General features: G+C 32.6%; 2 protein-coding genes across 2 annotated transcripts; one reads left to right on the top strand and one right to left on the bottom strand.

The window, feature by feature from the left end:
• The first annotated feature begins 438 nt into the window (after positions 1 to 438).
• LOC108210600 (translation factor GUF1 homolog, mitochondrial) lies at positions 439 to 7,075 on the top strand. The gene is made up of 11 exons (XM_017381958.2): positions 439 to 861; positions 1,749 to 2,478; positions 3,018 to 3,174; positions 3,257 to 3,311; positions 4,179 to 4,246; positions 4,310 to 4,414; positions 4,539 to 4,610; positions 4,739 to 4,852; positions 5,594 to 5,734; positions 5,821 to 5,880; positions 6,741 to 7,075. The coding sequence occupies exons 1-11, from the start codon at positions 547 to 549 to the stop codon at positions 6,904 to 6,906; spliced, it is 1,983 nt and encodes a 660-aa protein (XP_017237447.1). The 5' UTR covers positions 439 to 546; the 3' UTR covers positions 6,907 to 7,075.
• Positions 7,076 to 17,660: 10,585 nt separating this feature from the next.
• On the bottom strand, positions 17,661 to 19,129 carry LOC108212581 (plant cysteine oxidase 2). The gene is made up of 4 exons (XM_017384305.2): positions 18,995 to 19,129; positions 18,755 to 18,890; positions 18,259 to 18,525; positions 17,661 to 17,994 (listed from the first exon to the last, which is right to left on the bottom strand). The coding sequence occupies exons 1-4, from the start codon at positions 19,106 to 19,108 to the stop codon at positions 17,867 to 17,869; spliced, it is 645 nt and encodes a 214-aa protein (XP_017239794.2). The 5' UTR covers positions 19,109 to 19,129; the 3' UTR covers positions 17,661 to 17,866.
• Positions 19,130 to 19,367: the final 238 nt, after the last annotated feature.

Raw genomic sequence — 19,367 nt, forward strand, 5'->3', positions numbered from 1 at the left:
TTTAAAATATACTCCTTTTGTTCTCATGTAGTTTACCCTCAAGCTGAAGGACAATTTTAAAATTCTTATACATTATAGGTTTTTAAATTATTTTAATTTATTTGATAAGCATTTAATATTTGAACATTTATGTAAAAAAGTTTAAAAGTAAGTTATTAAATTATATTTTATTTGTCTTTTATAATGTCTCATAAGAACCGTAAATAAACGAGCGGCACAAAGTGACTAATAATTTGAAAATAATGAGCACGATTGGATATTCTAGTGGTCAAGGGTTATCCTCTGTTAACCCAAATCTGAGTTTGACTCTGACCCATGTCGAGAATATCATAGAACAATTACTCAAATTGTAAGGTTATAAGTCTTATTAGTAAAAAAAATAAAATAATTTGGAAATAATTGTTAAAAAATGCAAGTAACTAAGAAAAAGAAAGAACTAATCCATAGCTAGCCGCAAAACCCTTTCAGTGTGATATCTGTATCAAGAACAACTGCCCTCTCCCGTTTAGGGGTTATTTCAATACCCTTATGCAATAATCCATCAAAATGATTTCTCTGATCATCACCAGGTCTTCTTCTAAACCCCTTTTGAAATCTTCAATTCGTGTATTATCATCCAATTATAACTTCATTTTCAGAGAAACAAGCCCAGCAGTGACCCATTTTGAAACCCCCCAGCAACAGTGTTATTGCACAGACACAGGCATTGATTTAAGCAAATACCCAAATGAAAATATACGAAATTTCTCTATAATAGCTCATGTTGATCATGGAAAGTCAACATTAGCTGATCGTTTACTTGAGTTAACCAAGACTATTAGGAAAGGTCATGGCCAGCCTCAGTATCTTGATAAATTGCAGGTATAATGCTATATTTATTTAGTACTGTATATACACTCTACACTATTTAGTAATTGCATTTACGAGCGGGATATATTGGGTATGTTATGTTTGGTTTGCGTAAAATTTATCGGCTTGTATATGTATATGTCATTGCTTAAATGAAGTTGTGTGACTGTTATGCTTAGGCCCTTTGGCAAGTTCAGAAGTTTGGTAATGGAAATATTGTGATGCGGTTCGCTTGTTGAGTAATTGAGTATATTGTCTATTACCTGGAACGGTTTCAGAAGATTAACTGCAAGAATTAGTATGTAGATCTTGTTTCACTGAAATGTTAGTGCTCCCTACGCGAATCAATACTTAAATCGTTTACATTTGTTTTCAACTCGCAGTTTGAAAGAGATATCAGTATTGTAGAAGTTGTTAACAAAAAGATATATTGAAGTAGCAGCTTGATTTCTGAAGCAACAATTTTACTGGCTTTCACTTACATGAGCCATACATATACATTATTAGTTGGCATAAATGTTAATGTAATCAGTTCATCCGTTGTGTATATCATCTATCTTTTGAATATTACTGGAAGAAACCACCTGATTTCATCTTCTCAACACTTGCAGTTATATTATCTTACCAGAAATTTACCTTCTAGTTTTGACAAGTTTTAAAGAAATATATTTTGGATTAGCATATATATATTTTCTTTCATAAAAAGCAACAGAGGTGGTGTAATCTTGAAGAAAAGAAGTCATTAATTAGGGCACCTTAATATTGGCAGTATGTCTGACAAATTTTTGTATAATGCACGGGTACCGTGTTCTTCCATGTCGTGTATCATATAGCTGGTAACTTTATGCAAGTAAATGGCCTCTTGACTTTGTTTTTAAATTTAAATGTCAATGACCTAGGTGGAAAGAGAAAGGGGAATAACTGTAAAAGCTCAAACAGCAACCATGTTCCATAGCACTAACTTCCATGGGACTGACACCAAATTTCTGCTTAACTTGATCGACACTCCGGGTCATGTTGATTTTAGCTATGAAGTTTCTAGATCATTGGCTGCTTGCCAGGGTGTTCTTCTAGTTGTGGATGCAGCTCAAGGCGTGCAGGCACAAACTGTTGCAAATTTTTATCTTGCATTTGAAGCTAACCTGACAATAATTCCTGTCATAAACAAAATTGACCAGCCAACTGCTGATCCTGACCGCATTAAAGAACAGCTGAAATCTATGTTTGATCTTGACCCAAGTGATGCACTTTTGACCTCTGCTAAGACAGGTCAAGGTCTTGACCAGGTCCTTCCTGCTGTTATAGAGAGAATTCCGCCGCCTCCTGGGATAACTGATTCACCCCTTCGCATGCTTTTACTTGATTCTTATTATGACGAATACAGAGGAGTGATCTGCCACGTGGCAGTTGTTGATGGTGCTCTTCGTAAAGGGGATAAAATTACAGCTGCAGCAACTGGCCAATCATATGAGATAGTGGATGTTGGCATTATGCATCCTGAACTGAGGCCTACAGGAGTTCTCTTAACTGGACAAGTGGGATATATTGTCACAGGCATGCGTTCAGTTAAGGAGGCCCGTGTCGGAGATACCTTGTATCATCACCGGACCAGTGTGGAGCTGCTTCCAGGTATAATTTGAGATCTTTGTTACTTGTTATGGGGTTGTTAGTGAAATGTGTGGATGAAGGTTTTTCTCTTTTGTTACCGTTATTACATTCGCAGTGTTCAAAACTGACTGCCTCTGATCATCTTTTCAAATATGTATTAACTTTGGAAGCCAGAAATTGTTTGAGTACTAGGAAACTTATATGTATTCTAGGTTTAGTCACATTTGTCGATATATTAATCTCTAGTCACATGCTTGTAAATTGTGTTGCAATTTTTGTGTGGATGAGACGCTCCACAAGCATGTTGAATTTGGATTGACTTGTTAGCCATGTGTTTAGGCTTTCTGATAATGTTACTGTTGGCAGAAAATTTGTCATTAGTGTGTTCTTAAACCTTAAAGTTATTTCTACAAAAGTCAATCACGCAAAGTGTATTAAGCTGTACATGTCTTATGGATCCTTACCAATTCTCTGGGCTGCAGTAGGGACAATATTGTAGCTGTCTGACTCTTTCTGTTATTATCTATAGTTGCCTAATTGTCTTTCAATTTTTTATATAGGTTTCAAGGCTGCAAAGCATATGGTCTTTTCAGGTGTTTACCCAGCTGATGGATCCGATTTTGAAGCACTTAATAGTGCTATAGAGAGACTCACATGCAATGATGCCAGCGTCTCAGTTACTAAAGAGAGTAGCACAGCGCTAGGTCTGGGTTTCAGGTGTGTATTGTAATCTGTTAACTTGCCATTATGGAGAGGCTTACCTTTTATACACATGGTTAATCATAAATTCTGTGTGCAGGTGTGGTTTCTTGGGCTTACTACACATGGACGTTTTTCATCAGCGACTTGAACAGGTGCTGCCTTTTTCCTTGTAGTTAATGTGCCTAAGTCCTAAAATTACCAATTCATTGACCTAGGTTGAATATGGTATGATTGTAAATTGGCTTGCTTTTGTAATATAAATTGGAACACATGAACCGCCTGCATCTATCTATTTGCCATATCACATGAATTTTTTCGCAAAAAGCCTGCTAGTTGTAAGTAGTGTGTAATCGACTCAAGGGGTAAATGGATTTTAGTTAACTTTGTTTACTACAGATAAACTTGCAGTCGAGTCCAAGTAACACAGAAGGGGTCATATTGCCATGATGAATTTGCTAAAAAAAATATATTCCTCAAATAAGTTTTTTCAGGTTGTAAGGTATGTATAACTGATTAAAGGGGTAAATGGATGCAAGTTTAATCTGTTTGCTATACATTTCCAGCCGAGTGCAACTAACATAGTATTGGTTATGTTGCTGTTCTCAGTTTGCTAAAAAAAATTATATGCATCTGAACATCCCTTATTTCAGTTTATTGAAGTGTAAAGTGGGTTCCTATGCAAGGCAAGGCAATGCAAAACAAATGGTCATGTCTCCACTTGCCAGTTGCCAATTTGGACCTATATGATCCCATTCACTTAATTTGGTTTTTCTTCTGTCAAGGAATAAATTAGTAACTTGTACTTGCATGATACCACAAAAATGCTGGTCATAACATATTTACCGGCAACAGGAATAAACATTTACTGATGCCATGTGCCAAATATATTATCAATGTGTGGTACTTTCTCAGAAGATATTGTAAATTTGCAACTCTCCTCTGAAATGGACTATTAAGTGACATGGTTGTAACAGCAATCTGCTCATTTTATATGTTATGCTGCTGCTTATTGATGACAGGAGCATGGGGCTCATGTCATTTCAACAGTTCCCACTGTGCCATATACATTTGAATATTCAGATGGCAGGTATGCTGTATAAATTCTTGTCAATTTCCAACAGTACCAAATATTTATGCGCTATTGCTGCAGCAAACTACAGGTTCAGAATCCTGCTGCATTGCCCTCAAATCCCAAAAATAAAATTACAACATGTTGGGAACCAACTGTACTAGCTACAATCATAATTCCTAGTGAGTAAGCTCTCATGCTCCTATATCTGTTCAAGTTATGTCTTCCATTTTTGTGCCTTCTGTTTTATTAAAATAGTGATTTTTCTAGATATAAAATACATGTAGTATATGTTTTGTCTCCAATTCAGGTATGTTGGCCCTGTTATAACACTTTGCTCTGACCGGAGAGGGGAGCAGTTAGAGTATACTTTTATTGATAGGTAATATTGATAATTATGTTCTAGATTTTGCATCTCTTTTGGCGGCAGTATTTGTTTTTATATTTTATACACTCTCCCTTTTTATATAGTCTCAATGACTGATGCACTGCTCATTTTTGTATCTGCAGTCTACGGGTTTTTCTGAAGTATCGTTTACCTCTAAGAGAAATAGTTGTAGACTTTTACAATGAATTGAAGAGTATAACCTCAGGTTATGCTTCATTTGACTATGAAGAGGCAGAGTGAGTCCCCCCCCCCTCTCTCTGTAACACACACACACACACACACACACACACACACACTTCCTCAAGTCCTCACCTATTTATGGTAGGAATTGGTCGACATGGACTTAGATTGTAATGTTTACATATTCTAGCGATGTAGTTGGTATTAGAACTGAGAGGGAGATTAAAAAATATCAGTCCTGTTCATTTCCATAAACTGGATGGCATGTAATTTAGCAGAGAACCTTATACGACCCAACAAGATAGTTTTCGGATCAATCACTGAATGGGTTTGTTTCCTAAATTTACAGTGTGTGTCAATAATAATGCATCTGGTAATCAGCTAAATGTGATACAACTATTTTCCTACTCTATTTGCACAACTCTATCACTTGCAATAAAAGCATTTTTATCTTAGAAATATTCATGTTTCCTGCAGAACTACATTTGGTCTGTTCTAGTTTTGGTGGTTCGGATTTTCTTTATGTCAAGTGTTCCAGAAATAATCAATAATGAATATATTCTTATATTTTATATACATATATAGGGTGTGTGATACTAACTGTTACAAATGATATTGGATTCTCATTCATGGTCAATAACAGTCTAGGACATTGGTTTTAGGATTTTCAAGTTATCCGATTCTCGTAATAAATGACCGAGGAACATGGTATGCAACACACCATTACAAAGTGCGTGTCTGCATTGAGTTGTTCAGTGTGGTGGAAAAATTAACCTTTTGATATTGGATGTTTTCAGATATATGGCCTCCGATTTAGTGAAACTGGATATTCTCTTAAATGGACAACCAGTTGATGCAATGGCAACCATTGTTCATAGATTAAAGGCCCAACGAGTTGGTCGTGAACTTGTGGAGAAGTTAAAAAAATTTATTGATAGGTGTGCTCATTCACATTGATCATAAGTTTCGGTTGATCTTTTTTTTCTTCGTAATCTGAAGTCTCATTTACTCTGATCATGTCCAGGCAAATGTTTGAAATTAATATACAGGCTGCTATTGGATCAAAGGTCATCGCAAGAGAGACGTAAGTTCCATACTTTTCTGTTGCTAGTACTGTTTTATTACATTTATATCTTTTAAATTCCTGTTTGGTTTTTCCACTGCAATGTTATTATGACATCTTGAGTTGGTAGTTTTTAATTTGCTTGCACAAACCATGGATGTTTGCATTTAATAGTTTCTAATATAGTCACATAGAAGAAAATCCTTTAGTTAGTACCCCCTCCGTCCCAGCCGATTGTTTATGTTTGGTTTGGGCGCGGAGGTTAAGAAATATGTATAAAGACTAAAGTAGTGGAAGAGAGAAAAATGGGGAAATGGTGAGACCCATTGACTATTTTTGGTAAATTTTGAAATGTAAAGAATTGGATGGGACAACCCAAAAAGGAAACTGTAATGAAATGGTTGGGACGGAGGAGGGAGTATATGCTAACGCACCACTACTTATCAGACTTGGTACAAGCTAATTAGGCCTGTTTGTTTTATCTGATAAGGAACTTATAAGTTTACAATCAAACTGTTTGTTCAGTAATTAAAAGTGACTTATATGTAACCTATAAGCTAAATTCTGAGAATTGCAAAATATGTACTTATTTGAGTTTCACTTATTTTGATCTCTGTAATTTGGGTTAAATAAAACAGAATAATATCCCTTTCAACGGTAACTTTCAGTAATTTGTTGTTATGTTTGACTTGATCTAGAGATATGTTTTTACCAGTATACTGTATAGACTCTGACCTAAAAGAGCAACATATTAAATAAAATAATCACATTTCATTCTTTAAGTACTGTGTGACTTTATAGATATTGGCTAATATTAACCCTTGTCATAACTCTCCATATAATTTTATTTTTTTGCAATTTGGTCTCAATCTTGTTTTCAGGGTGTCAGCTATGAGGAAAAATGTTCTTGCAAAGTGTTATGGTGGTGATATTACTAGGAAGAAGAAATTATTGGAAAAGCAGAAAGAAGGAAAGAAGCGAATGAAGCGGGTCGGTAGTGTTGACATCCCTCAGGAGGCTTTTAATGAACTCCTGAAGGTTTCGTAGGAAAAGTTAAGATATTTGTGTAAACTCTAATCACCACAAACTGTCTTTTGCTTTGTATGATTAATAATAGGAAATATATTTTTTGGTTAGGTGATACGAACTTGTAAAGTGCAAAAGCAAACAAAGAAATTTTGTATTTATTTTTAAACATTCTCACTTATCCGTATAATTACACGATTATGTGGAATTGAGGTCATTGTAACTATGCCAGTAGTTACTCATTTACTTGTCAGGGTTTACAAAAGCTTCTACCCTGGAGACTCAGTTCAAATATATATGAACCTACTTTTTTGCTGTTTTTTTCCCATGACAATCTGAACAAGAAGTCTTTGTCAGAGGCCTGCATGTTTATTGTTCGTTATTATTAGACTTATCGTTGATGCTTTACTTCAGTCTTTTTTCAGCTTCTTTTGTTGTAATTATTAGGATGGCTAGTTTTCTCGTTTTCATTAGGGATATACTCGTAGATAGGTCTGTCAATGGAGCGAAAATCAAATCCGACCCGATCCGATCCGGGGTCATTTTAGCGGATATGGATTTAACAAAAAAAAATCCGATCCGAAATGCGATCCGATAAGAAAAATCCGATAATAAATGGGTTGGATATGGATTTAGTGTGATCCGATCCGTTTATAACCCGATCTGGTTAATAATTAATTAATTAATTAAATATATATATTATATATTATATAATAATATATTTTATTCCCGATAGTATACAGAATGAGAGGTATTAGTTAGTTATATTTAATTCATTTACTACTGATTAACATAAACACTTATAATGGGGCTAATATGCAGCAATGCAGTGTAAAGATTCCTGTGTAAGCTTGCTGGTCCATAATATAGTCTCTTATATCTCCTGCCACTCTGCCAGTCACCACTCACCAGTGTCTTTTTTATTTATTTTTGATGTTTACATTCTTTGTTTATTTTTTCTGGTATTTATCTTCCCATTTTGGTATTGTTTTTTAAGATTAGACAACTAGACTTGGCCTTTCATTTTTCCTTATTCTGTTTAATGCATTCTTTAATCTTGTATATAATAAATTCATTTTTATATGATTTAACATGGAAATAAATTTATTTCTATATGATAAATTCATTTTTTAGCATTCATTTCTATATATAGTAAATGGATCGGATATCCGATCCAAGATCCGTGATACTAATGGATATGGATATGGATCGGCTTAAAAAAAATCCGGTCCCGATCCGAATCCGAATCCGATAAAATAAACGGATATGCATATGGATTTAGGGCGATCCGATCCGAACCCGATCCATTGACAGGCCTACTCGTAGACACCAAAGCCTTTTTCATCTGGAAGCTTGTCTATTTTTCATCTGGAAGCTTGTCTCTTGTACTATCATATTTCAGTCTGTTGCATGTAAATATTGTTTAAGGGTCTTTCTAGTGTGTGCCCAAGGGCACACATTAAGCACTAAATTTGATGAGTTTAGTGGATTTTGATTGGTGGAGTTGGTGTAAATGCAAGGGGGGCCATCCATATTTATGATTACATGACCAATAAGAATGCACCAAACTCATAAAAATTAGTGCTTAGTGTGTGCCCTTGGGCACACCATAGAAAAACCGATTGTTTAATTATGGAAATGGACATGAATCGCAAGTCCTCAAATTCGGGGGCTCATTTAAAATGAAGTACGGAATGTAAACTCGTTTTTCGGAAAACCAAAGGATCCCGGAGTCGCAATTTCAATACATAGCGGGTGTTTGGGAGACGAGCTTCCGAGCTTTTTCCACGCAGAAGCTGGCTTCTGCTTCAGGCCTTGTGTTTGGCTACCTATATGAAGCACTTATAATGGGCTAAATAAGTTCAAAAGAAAAAGCTAGCTTTTGGAGCTTTTTTCCCGGTGTAGCTTCTTCTCCTCTTCTTAATACATTTCTTAATAGTTAATACTAGTGTGTTTATATTAGATTTTCGAGAATTGTATGCTTGCATGAGAGATGAAACACAAATATTTTTATTTTAAGATATTACTCCCTCCGTCCCTTTTTAGTTGTCACATTTCTATTTTTGTTGGTCAAATTGACTAAGTTTTGACCAAATATTTTAAGTCACTCACTCATTATTTTAAAAAACTGAAAATTAAATTTTAAAGTAGATTAAAAATTATTTTGCGGTGACATATTTTTTTTATTTTGTCAATTGATAAAATATTAATAAATTTCGATCAAACTTTAATCAATTTAACCGACCCAAAACCAAATGTGACAACTAAAATGGGACGGAGGGAGTAGGAAAATTAAAGTTGGCATTCCGTCTTAAGGACATATGTCTAATCATGGAACTTTTTTCTCGTAAGTTAATTGTAAGAAATTTAAATAAAGAAAGGTTTTTTAGTGCTATAATTTAAATAGTAAAAATATTTTATTATTGTAATTTATTTTTTAATAAGATAAAACAATTTATATTTTAAATTTTTCCAGACTATACTAACTTATAAGTTAAGTTATCCAAACACTAAATAATTTTTAAGTCATTGGTATCCAAACACTTTCAATAACTTATAAGTTCAAACCAACTTCTCATTTATAATCCCTTTCTTCACTTTAAGCAATAAACCACTTCTTTTAAGCCCAGCCAAACGGCCTCATAATCTCCAAACATTACTGTTTAGGATAAAGGTCCTTTTTGTCACCTAAAAACAAGTCGAGGTTTACATTTTTGGTCAAAACACAACACAAAGTCACTTTTTGGCATTTTCATTTTTCAAATAATCAGAAACGTAACATGAAGTTATGTTTTAATGACTAGAAATATAACACGAAGTTATATTTAGGTATTTATTTATTTATTTTTTTTGAAATTAAGAGTTTTAACATTTTTAGGGTTTATATTTGGGTTTTAGAATGATTTTTTTATACTTGAAATTAAATTAACTGACGATTAGGGTTTAGGAGGCACTAAACCCTAATTAATTCGAGACTTTAGGGTCGGAATCGATATTATAAAGTTAATATTGGAACGTAATTAACAGTTGTTAACATTTTAGGATTCACGTTTGGGTTTTAGAATGATTCATTTCTACTCGAAATTAAATTGACTAATGGTTAGGGTTTAGGATTGAGGGCTCGAGCCTAAATCCTAATTAATTCGAGACTTTACCGTGAGACCCTAAAGTCACCAAACCAAATTAAAAAATTAATCTTAAAATATAGATTAATAGTTTTTATTATTTTAAGGTTCATATGTGAGTTTTAGAATGTTTTATTTAAATTTGATATTAAATTAATTTTAAAAAAATAAAAAAAGATTATATTTGAAACGCGACTTTAAGTTGTGGTAAGGAGATGAAACACAACTTAAAATTACGTTCCGAATATAATTTCATTAAAAGAAGTTAAAACGACAACTGAAATTGCGTTTTGTGTTTAACGCAAGCCGAAATTGCGTTTTAGTGTGACAATAATGTCAGGCAGTTTAGCGTGACTTCAAGGGCAACCTCCTAAGTTTTGCTCAAAATATATAGATGAGTAAAGGACGGGAAAGTGAATGTTAGTTTAATAATTTTAGACATGAAAGGCTTTGATCATCACTGGTTGTGAATTGTGACATGGTTTGGACTGTGTATATATTATTGAATCCCATGAGTCATTGAGTCCATAGCATACAATAATGATAATACTATCGGAGAACAATGCAAATATGCAATATAAGCCGGCCATTGTTACTTGTCCACTAATTCGTTTATAGAGTGGCGATGCAATTGTTTACGAATTTAGAGATATTTGGTTGAGATTTTAAAGAATTTTTTTTAATTCATGAAATTAGAGAGTATTCAATTGAGATTGTTTAAAATACATTAAAATCTTGATATATTCAATTGAAATTTTAAATTGTACTATAAAATCTGGCGGTATTCAATCATGATTAATTTAGATTATGATTAAAAATATGATGATATACAACTGAGATTTTTTTAAACTCTAATAAAATTCGATAATATTTTTTTGGATTTCATAAAATGATGGATTTTGTGAGATTGCTCAGTGTTTATTAAGTTTTTCGAAATCCCACTAAAATCCATGAGATTTTCCACTGTGCTTAATAACAAAAAAATCTATATCAACTCCGCTACATTTTATCAAGAATCCGCACAAAATCAAAATCAAATACAATTCAGTAAAATCCATAGATTAAAAAACTCCATTAAAATCTCCACCGAATACAACTCTATTATTGTAATATAAATTTTGATTAAATTGGACAGAAAATAATTAAAACAAATAATCTAGTGATGACATCTAAAATCATAAATAATTTTTGAACCAAAGTGTATATATCCCTCAATGTTAATGAAAAAAGAAAAAAGTTATTTTAACATGATATTGAATTATAAACATAATCACTACATTTAATAAATAGTATTCATAAAACCTATTTAGGTAAATTTAAGATGATATCACTACGTCATATATGACCTACCGCAATGATATGAACGCGAGTGTTGCAAAATTATGTTGCATCAGACACATTTATTCATACGGCAACGTCAAATCCATTTAATATTTCAATAGCCGAATATATGTGGTTCATAGAGTATTAGTAAAATAATTATTTATAATATGATAATAAAATTTACACAAAACAAAGTTAAAATAATTTTAAATGATTAATAGAAACACATATTATATTAATCATGAAAACATTAATATTTGGGGAAAAAAATTTATTTTCGTATCATCGCTTTAAAACAACTAAATATAAGAAAAGTAGTAAGTGTGAAACTAATTAATTATGAATAAGATAATAATACGAAAATTGAATAAACCTTTGAAAAATATTGAATATTATTTATAGAATATGTTATTAGTTGCTTCTAAATAAATGACAATAATTTTATTTTTAATATAAAATGTTAATTTTTGATAATAATATCATTAGTGATCTTGAAATTAATTAATATGATAATAATAATAATAACTTTGAAACTTATTAAATCTGATAAAAAATAATGACATTCACAATAGTGTATTAATGGACCTATTAAAGTAATTATAAGCATTAAATATATTAAAATAATTAAAACAAAAATATTATAAATATTCTTTATATTTGATTTTAAATTAGTTAATTTTCATAAAATAAAATATATTATATAAATTTATAAATTATACTCTATCTACCCAAATGATTTCCTTACAATTTCCTTTTTTTTTCGACGTCCAATACAATTATTTACATTGTAAAACTTTCAAAATATAATAATTAACTGATATTTATATCAATTAACAAAAAATTTGAATGCAATTTATACTTTAATTATTTTTGAGAAAATATAAAAATAAAGTAAAATTAGGAATTCTCATTTTTGGGTTCAGGCGGGTTAAGTTTTTCATCCTTACATTAAGGTAAGTGTAGTAATATTTGACATGTCTAACAATTGCTTGCATTATAAATCATCTTATTTAGTTGATATAAATAGATTTTGTGTTATTGTGAATTTACATTCTACATAATTTGAGTGTTTAGAGAGAATAATTACCACTTTAATACTCCCTCCGTTTCAATTTAGATGTCCACTTTGAAAAAAAAATTATGTTTCAAATTACTTGTCTACTTCAACTTTCAATGCAAAATCATATTTCCAAAGTCAATTTTACTCCACATATCTCTTATTTATATTTCCTAGATCAATCTCACACCACATGTTATGATCATTTAATGCAATTAATATGTGAACAACCACTTTTCTTAAACCGTGTGATTTTTCAGAAGTTGACATCTATTTTGAAACGGAGGGAGTATATATATATTTGGGTTTTATATCAAACTGGCCACTCATTTCGTCAAAAAATCTCACTTGACCCATCCAAAAAATTTCGGACTCATTTAAGGCACTATAAACCAAATATATATCATTTTACCCACATCATTATTCATATCTCTTTACTTAATTATTTATATAAAATTAACCGTTTATTTTTTTACTACGAAACCACTTCGAGTATTTTCATAATAATCCCTAATATTTATTAAAATAATTTGGGAATTCATAAAGCAACATAGCCATGTAGTTAAAAAAATATATGTTTATAAATATATAGTTAGATGATCATCCTAGCTATGTTGCTTTAGTAATTCCCAAATTATTTTGATAAATACTAGAAACTATTAAAAAAGTACTCGAAGTGGTCTTGTAGTAAAACAACAAACGGTTGATTTTTCATAAATGATTAAGTAAAGAGCTATGATGGTGATGTGGATAAAATGATATATATTTTGTTTATAGTGGCTTAAATGAGTCCGAAATTTTTTGGGTGGGTCAAGTGAGATTTTTTGACGAAATGGGTGGCCAGTTTGATATAAAACCCATATATATTTAAATGATCAAATATTTGGATAATTTTTTATATAAAAACATTATATATGAGTATGTTTGTATGTGTAACTTAACAAGCACTATGTGGAAGAGAAGGGAAGCATGGAAAGCGCATGTCATCTCAACTGAGAAGACAACTATTGGGATAACGGAAGGGAAGCAGGTTTGTATCCAGATTTTACAGGCGTCAGGACATGACGGGAAGTGTGCTGACAAGACATGAAGTGCTGACGACACGACGTGTGCAGATAAGGCAAGAGACCAAGTCTTAACAAACCCACCTTTTTAGGGGGAGCATTCAAATGGCAGTTGGAGTCTTAGAGAGGTGCCAGCAATATAGAAGGGAGTTACATGCACGTGGAGCTAAAATATGAGATAAGGTTGGTAACAACCTTATCACTTTCCAATACTTATGCAACCCACCTTCCTACAAAATAGCCCACAGTTTAAGCTCAAAATCAGCAAACACAATTCATCTACATCTACTCAAGCATACTAATCTTCTTCACACCTTCAAAACTCCACTTTTCTTACGTATAAACCTAAAGCCCAGGCCCAAGATATATAAAACCACATTATACATACTATACTTATCTCCTACATATCGGACAACTACAATACACCCACCATAGCTTCTTCATCTTCTATCAACTGAGCTCTACATCTTCATCTCCTTCAAGTCTTCCGGCCGACAGGTACACACTGCTGTCGACGGGTACGCACTGCTGCCGACGGGAACATCTTCTGATGACGACGACTACGGTTTTTATGCTTGTATTTTGTATTTCTTTTGCTTGTAAGCTCATACTTTTAACATTATAGTGGATATTTGGCTGGGACATTCCCACCCGCGGTTTTTAACCTTTTACAAAGGGTTTTCCACGTCACCAAAATTGTTTGTGTTCTTGTCTTTAATTTTTTTTCGATACTTGTCCATTCGATATTCTAAATATTCATACATAAAACACTTACTCCATTGTTATAGAAATTAAATAGGTTTGGTTTTTAACCCCGCAAATTTTGGTAAAAACAAAGCATGGAAAGCGCAACCAAGTATTGGTAGGGATTTGAGACCATGGCATGTCATCTCAACTGAGAAGACAACTATTGGGATAACGGGGATAGACAAACCATGTATGATTTCTGAAATTGCAACTGCTCTAGTTGATATGGATTGGAATAAGTCTTGTGTAGTGGCATGGACACATAACACCCGAGTAGAATAAAATAAATAGCACCATATAGTGTGGCTGCTAGGTAGAATAATAGTACTTTGATTTGGTTGGATTTTTTAGATAATTTGATTTAGTTGGATTTGTTATGAAATTTGGTTTGCATGAAAGAATAGTGATATTATAAAATGTTGCAAATTAAGTTGTCGTTTCATATGATTTAATATGATTTACAACATCATTGAATTTCAATGAATTTAATATGAAATGATAGTAGATCTAAGAATTTCAATGAATTTCATATGATTTAATATGATTTACAATATCATTGAATTTCAATGATGTTGATATGATTTAATATGATTCATTCATTGAATTTCCAAGCAAAAAACCTCCCTCTTAGTGTACCTTTAAACACACAAGTACTGATTGAAGACCAAAAAACCATTCAACGTTGTGCATTTGCAACTGTTTTTATAGTATTATTGAAATAGTACAATAAATCCAAAAATATTTACTTTCATAAATCATCTTTTTTTACTTAATTGACAATATTACTTGGGATTTAATTTGTTGATGTTGCACCCATGAAGTATGGAAAGTGCCAAACATTGGGAACTACCTGGGGAAGAGTTAAAACCAGGAACAAGGAGAAGCGAGAGATCTTTTGTTTGGAAATTCAATGAATGAATCATATTAAATCATATCAAGAGCATGATAACACTATCTGAGATATTAAATAAATTTACCCTCGCGAATATAGCATAGGAATATTTTTTATGTTTCATAATCGAATCAATTCCATAAGGGTTTCGAATTATACTAATGTTTTGTTTTGGTAAAATATGTTTAAATAGATGTGTTAGAAAGTAATATAGTCGTAGTGGAAAGCAACATGCGACTTAAAGGCTCATGTGGATTTTAATTCTTACATCTACCATCTTTTCTATGAATGAAGATGCTCTTTGCCTGACATCTATTTAGTTTCAACTCGAATCCTTATTTTTATTTGGAAATAATGTAGAGTACATGTAAATAATGAATTTATCTTTCAGGTCAAGAATCTAAGGTTATTACCAATCAATAAATTAGAATAAGTTCATAAAAAATTCTGTATAAGCTGAAAGAATCCAATTCAATCAAGTTTTATTTAAAAAGTAAAATTGGTTGGAATTAAGAATAGTCTTTAGATTCAAAATGTATCGCACGAGATTCGTGAATTTATATATTTTTTAATGGAAAGTAATCATGCATAAAAGGGTTAGATTACTGTCTTTTGTTAGGATTAAGAAGAACCGAAGTGATGTCTAAACCTTTTATTGAAAACGAAGAAATTAAAATGATGCGAGAATTAAAAAATACCATCTTTCAATTGTCACATTAATAACGGTATAATTTATAATATAATAATAAAAATAAAGATTAAATAAGACAAATAAAAGAGCGTTAACGATCATTAAAAAAACTATATAGATTATGAAAGATTTTTTTTGGATTGTTAAAATTTGGATGTATTTGAGACTAAAAAAATATATTAAAGTTTTGTGACCTTTAATCTGGATTTTTATATAAAACATTGAGTAATTAAATTAAATTTTAAATTAATCTTAAAAATGTAAGATCATTTAATTAGATTTTTGTGAATTATTTTAAAATCCGATGATATTCAAAATGACGTGTTTTTTATATTTTACAAAATGCTTGATTTCGATGTATTTGCTAGTGTATTTAATGTCTTTGGAATTCTTTAAAAATTTGATGAAATTTTAAAAAATTATTCTAAAATTTGTCTTATTATAAGGAATCTTAAATGTAATTGGACAGATTATTGAAATCCACGATCTCTTAAAATTCATAAATTATTAATTCATAAAAATCTATTAAAAATTATTGTTAAATACGTCTATTCTTTTTCAAGTTTTTCGAAAGGATAAAATCTTATCAATCTATTCGGAAAGTGGCTATCCCTTGAAATTTTAAATCTTATTAATATATGTATTATATATATAATTATAAACTAATAATACACCTTATAGAGTATTATTCTAATACAAACCATCTTAATATACAAACTAAAAATTATAGCCCGACCCACACATTTATCAGCTCATTACTATTACAACTGGTGCCCATCGCTATAACATAAAATCTAAAATAGACACGAATTATACATACAAACTCTTACGTATTAACACAAACCCACTTTCTCTCCATTCTTCATCTTGTTCGATTTGAAGATGTAATTACGCGTGTTATTGGTGTTTTGAGCAAAATTTATTTGTTTTAAAGTCTGATATTCTCGTTTACAGGTGATTTTCGTTTTGAAACACAACCAATGTGAGTTTCTGCTATGGAATTCACGAATATCACTAATTTATAAAGCGAATATCACTAATTTGTAAAGCGAATATCACTGATTTGTACAACATAAATCATCGATTTCTATAACTATATCAACAACCACCCTACCTCCTCCTTTTCCACCACCTCCATCTCGACCTCTGCCACCACCACCTCCACCTCGACTTCTACCACATACCACCATGCCTTTACCTCCGCACGCTATTTTTTCCCCTACCTCCGCCATACCTCCACCTCCGCCATCTCTACCCCAACCCCACATCCTACATGCCCCCGCCTCCTCCATGTCCACTACCTCCATCTCCACCACCGCCACCACCACCAGAATCAACAAACAAGAACAGATATGGAAGTTTTCATCAGGTTCTGGAGACTATAACGAATATCACTAATTTCTATAGCGAATATCGCTAATTTCTAAAGCGAATATCACTAAAATGTACAACAGTTGGTGATGGCGGAGAGACGGCGAGGATAGTGATGACGGGGAGAGGGAGGGACAGAGTTGGTGACGATGATGGTGAAATTAGGGCGGTGAGGTGGGTGGTAGTGTTGGCCTGGGTGTGACAACAGAGGTGGATGGAGGGGAGAAATTCGGTACAGATCTACGTGGGGATTGTTATATATGCTGGGTTATAAGTGTAGGTGAGTGTCTTTAGTAATTAAAGTAGTTTCAATAGTGGTTTTTAGTTTTTATTCTAAGATTGGTTTGTATTTGATCATAAGCATATATATATATATATAGTTATAGTTATATGTATTTGTCTATTTGACCTTAATCAATTGACATGCCTAGAAACACCCATGACAAGTTATTTCACAGGCAAACATATCACGGAAACTGAAAAAAAGGAAAGAAATATAGGGACACAAAAAGGAAATCTCTAACATCAAACATTCATGTCCTAAAACAAGGACCTTACACGTTTGTTGCTGTAGTTCTCAAATACATGATCAAATGGATCAAAGACGACAGAATATAATGGATTCAACAATTTCTCCAAACACAAAAGAAAAAGACTATGACATTGAAAAGTAGAGAGAAACAAACTGAATGCATGCACTGTTAAGCGAGATCATTCAGTTACAATCTTGGGTCCGGTATACTCTTTTCCATATATAAGCGAACCCTCGACTTTCTCGGTCTCTTGCAGCCATGCATACTCTTGCCTATGCTCTTCTGGCACTGATATCGTCCCAGCCTCTGCCATTTCACACAACAGAAAATAAGAATCATCAGTAAGAACTTCAATTATGGTTTTAAGGGAAGTATAATGTGCGTTTTTGTTTGTTAACTTTTTTATTAATATTTTTTCAAAATTCAACGGAATCATATATTGTGATTATGGTGATTTAAACGAGTCCTCGTGAAGACCTGAGAATGATGGGCACTTTGATATAATACGCTGTATATATAGTACTGACTCTCAAGCTATACTTTAGTATTGAAAGAAAGAAGGGTCAGTACCTGGAAGACTAGAGAAGTTATACTTCCTGTAAAACGTGCAGTGCCTGCCTTCGGAATCATTGTAAGGAGGCGCAAGCACATCGAGAAATGCACAAGGCTTCAATGCCCTGAAGCTGTGCAAATTACCCCCATCAGCAGGATAGAGAACAGATGTGTTGCACGGGGCAGAAACCTCGTTGTCTGCCTTTGTTTTTGCCAACCTCAGGGCTCCCGCAGGAATTTCTCCATTCGCTGTTCTCAATGGGGCAGTAGAAAACACTCCATCTTCTGATTAACACAAACACAACATATATGCATGAGCGGTTCAGTAGAAATGTGTATTTGTAACTCCCACGTATATAATATATTTATCGTTGATTTCTAACTTGATTCACATACTAAATGTGTATTTGTAACTCCCACGTATATAGTATTTATTCTTCAAATATATAAATAACATATTTTGTTCCTTTTTCTATATCTGACAATTCTTAAGTCAACTACAACAGAAACTTACCATTTGGAGGATCGGCATTCACCCAGTCAAAAGAATTGACATACATTGTCCCAAAGAGAAGCTTACAAAACACTGTCATTCCAGGATGGTTATGGAGCTGAATGACAGCCGAAGGCGGCAAGCAGAAGATCCCAATCTGCAAGAGTTTTAAGTTCAGAATCGGATATAAAAACCATATATAATTTTTTCAAAATTTCCTTCATCTCATACAATCTACTGGTGCAACTCTGATGTACATACCGAGAATTTGTTACAATTGTAGACCGGAATGTACGACATAGAAGGCAATCCTTCTTTCCTCTGAGGCTTGAAAATTTGCATACCAGGTCTCAGGCCAACATCAGCTCCAGTCATGTCATCTGCATAGAGAACCAAAAGCCACTACTTTTCATTTGCACTTTCTAAAGTCATATGCCTGAGTTTTGCTTGATGTGCAATCCAGCTGGCTACTTGAAAGAGAACAGAATATGCGATCTTGGATTTAGACAATACTTGCAAAATTATTAAAAAGATTTACACTATGTCAAATATTCCAATAATAAAAATTCACTCATAAGATATATTATTTAAAAACATATTATGTATTCAGTATTTGCTGTAATAATTCCTTGTG

The sequence above is a fragment of the Daucus carota genome, chromosome 3, assembly GCF_001625215.2.
Source record: "Daucus carota subsp. sativus chromosome 3, DH1 v3.0, whole genome shotgun sequence".
Taxonomy (NCBI): Eukaryota; Viridiplantae; Streptophyta; class Magnoliopsida; order Apiales; family Apiaceae; genus Daucus; species Daucus carota.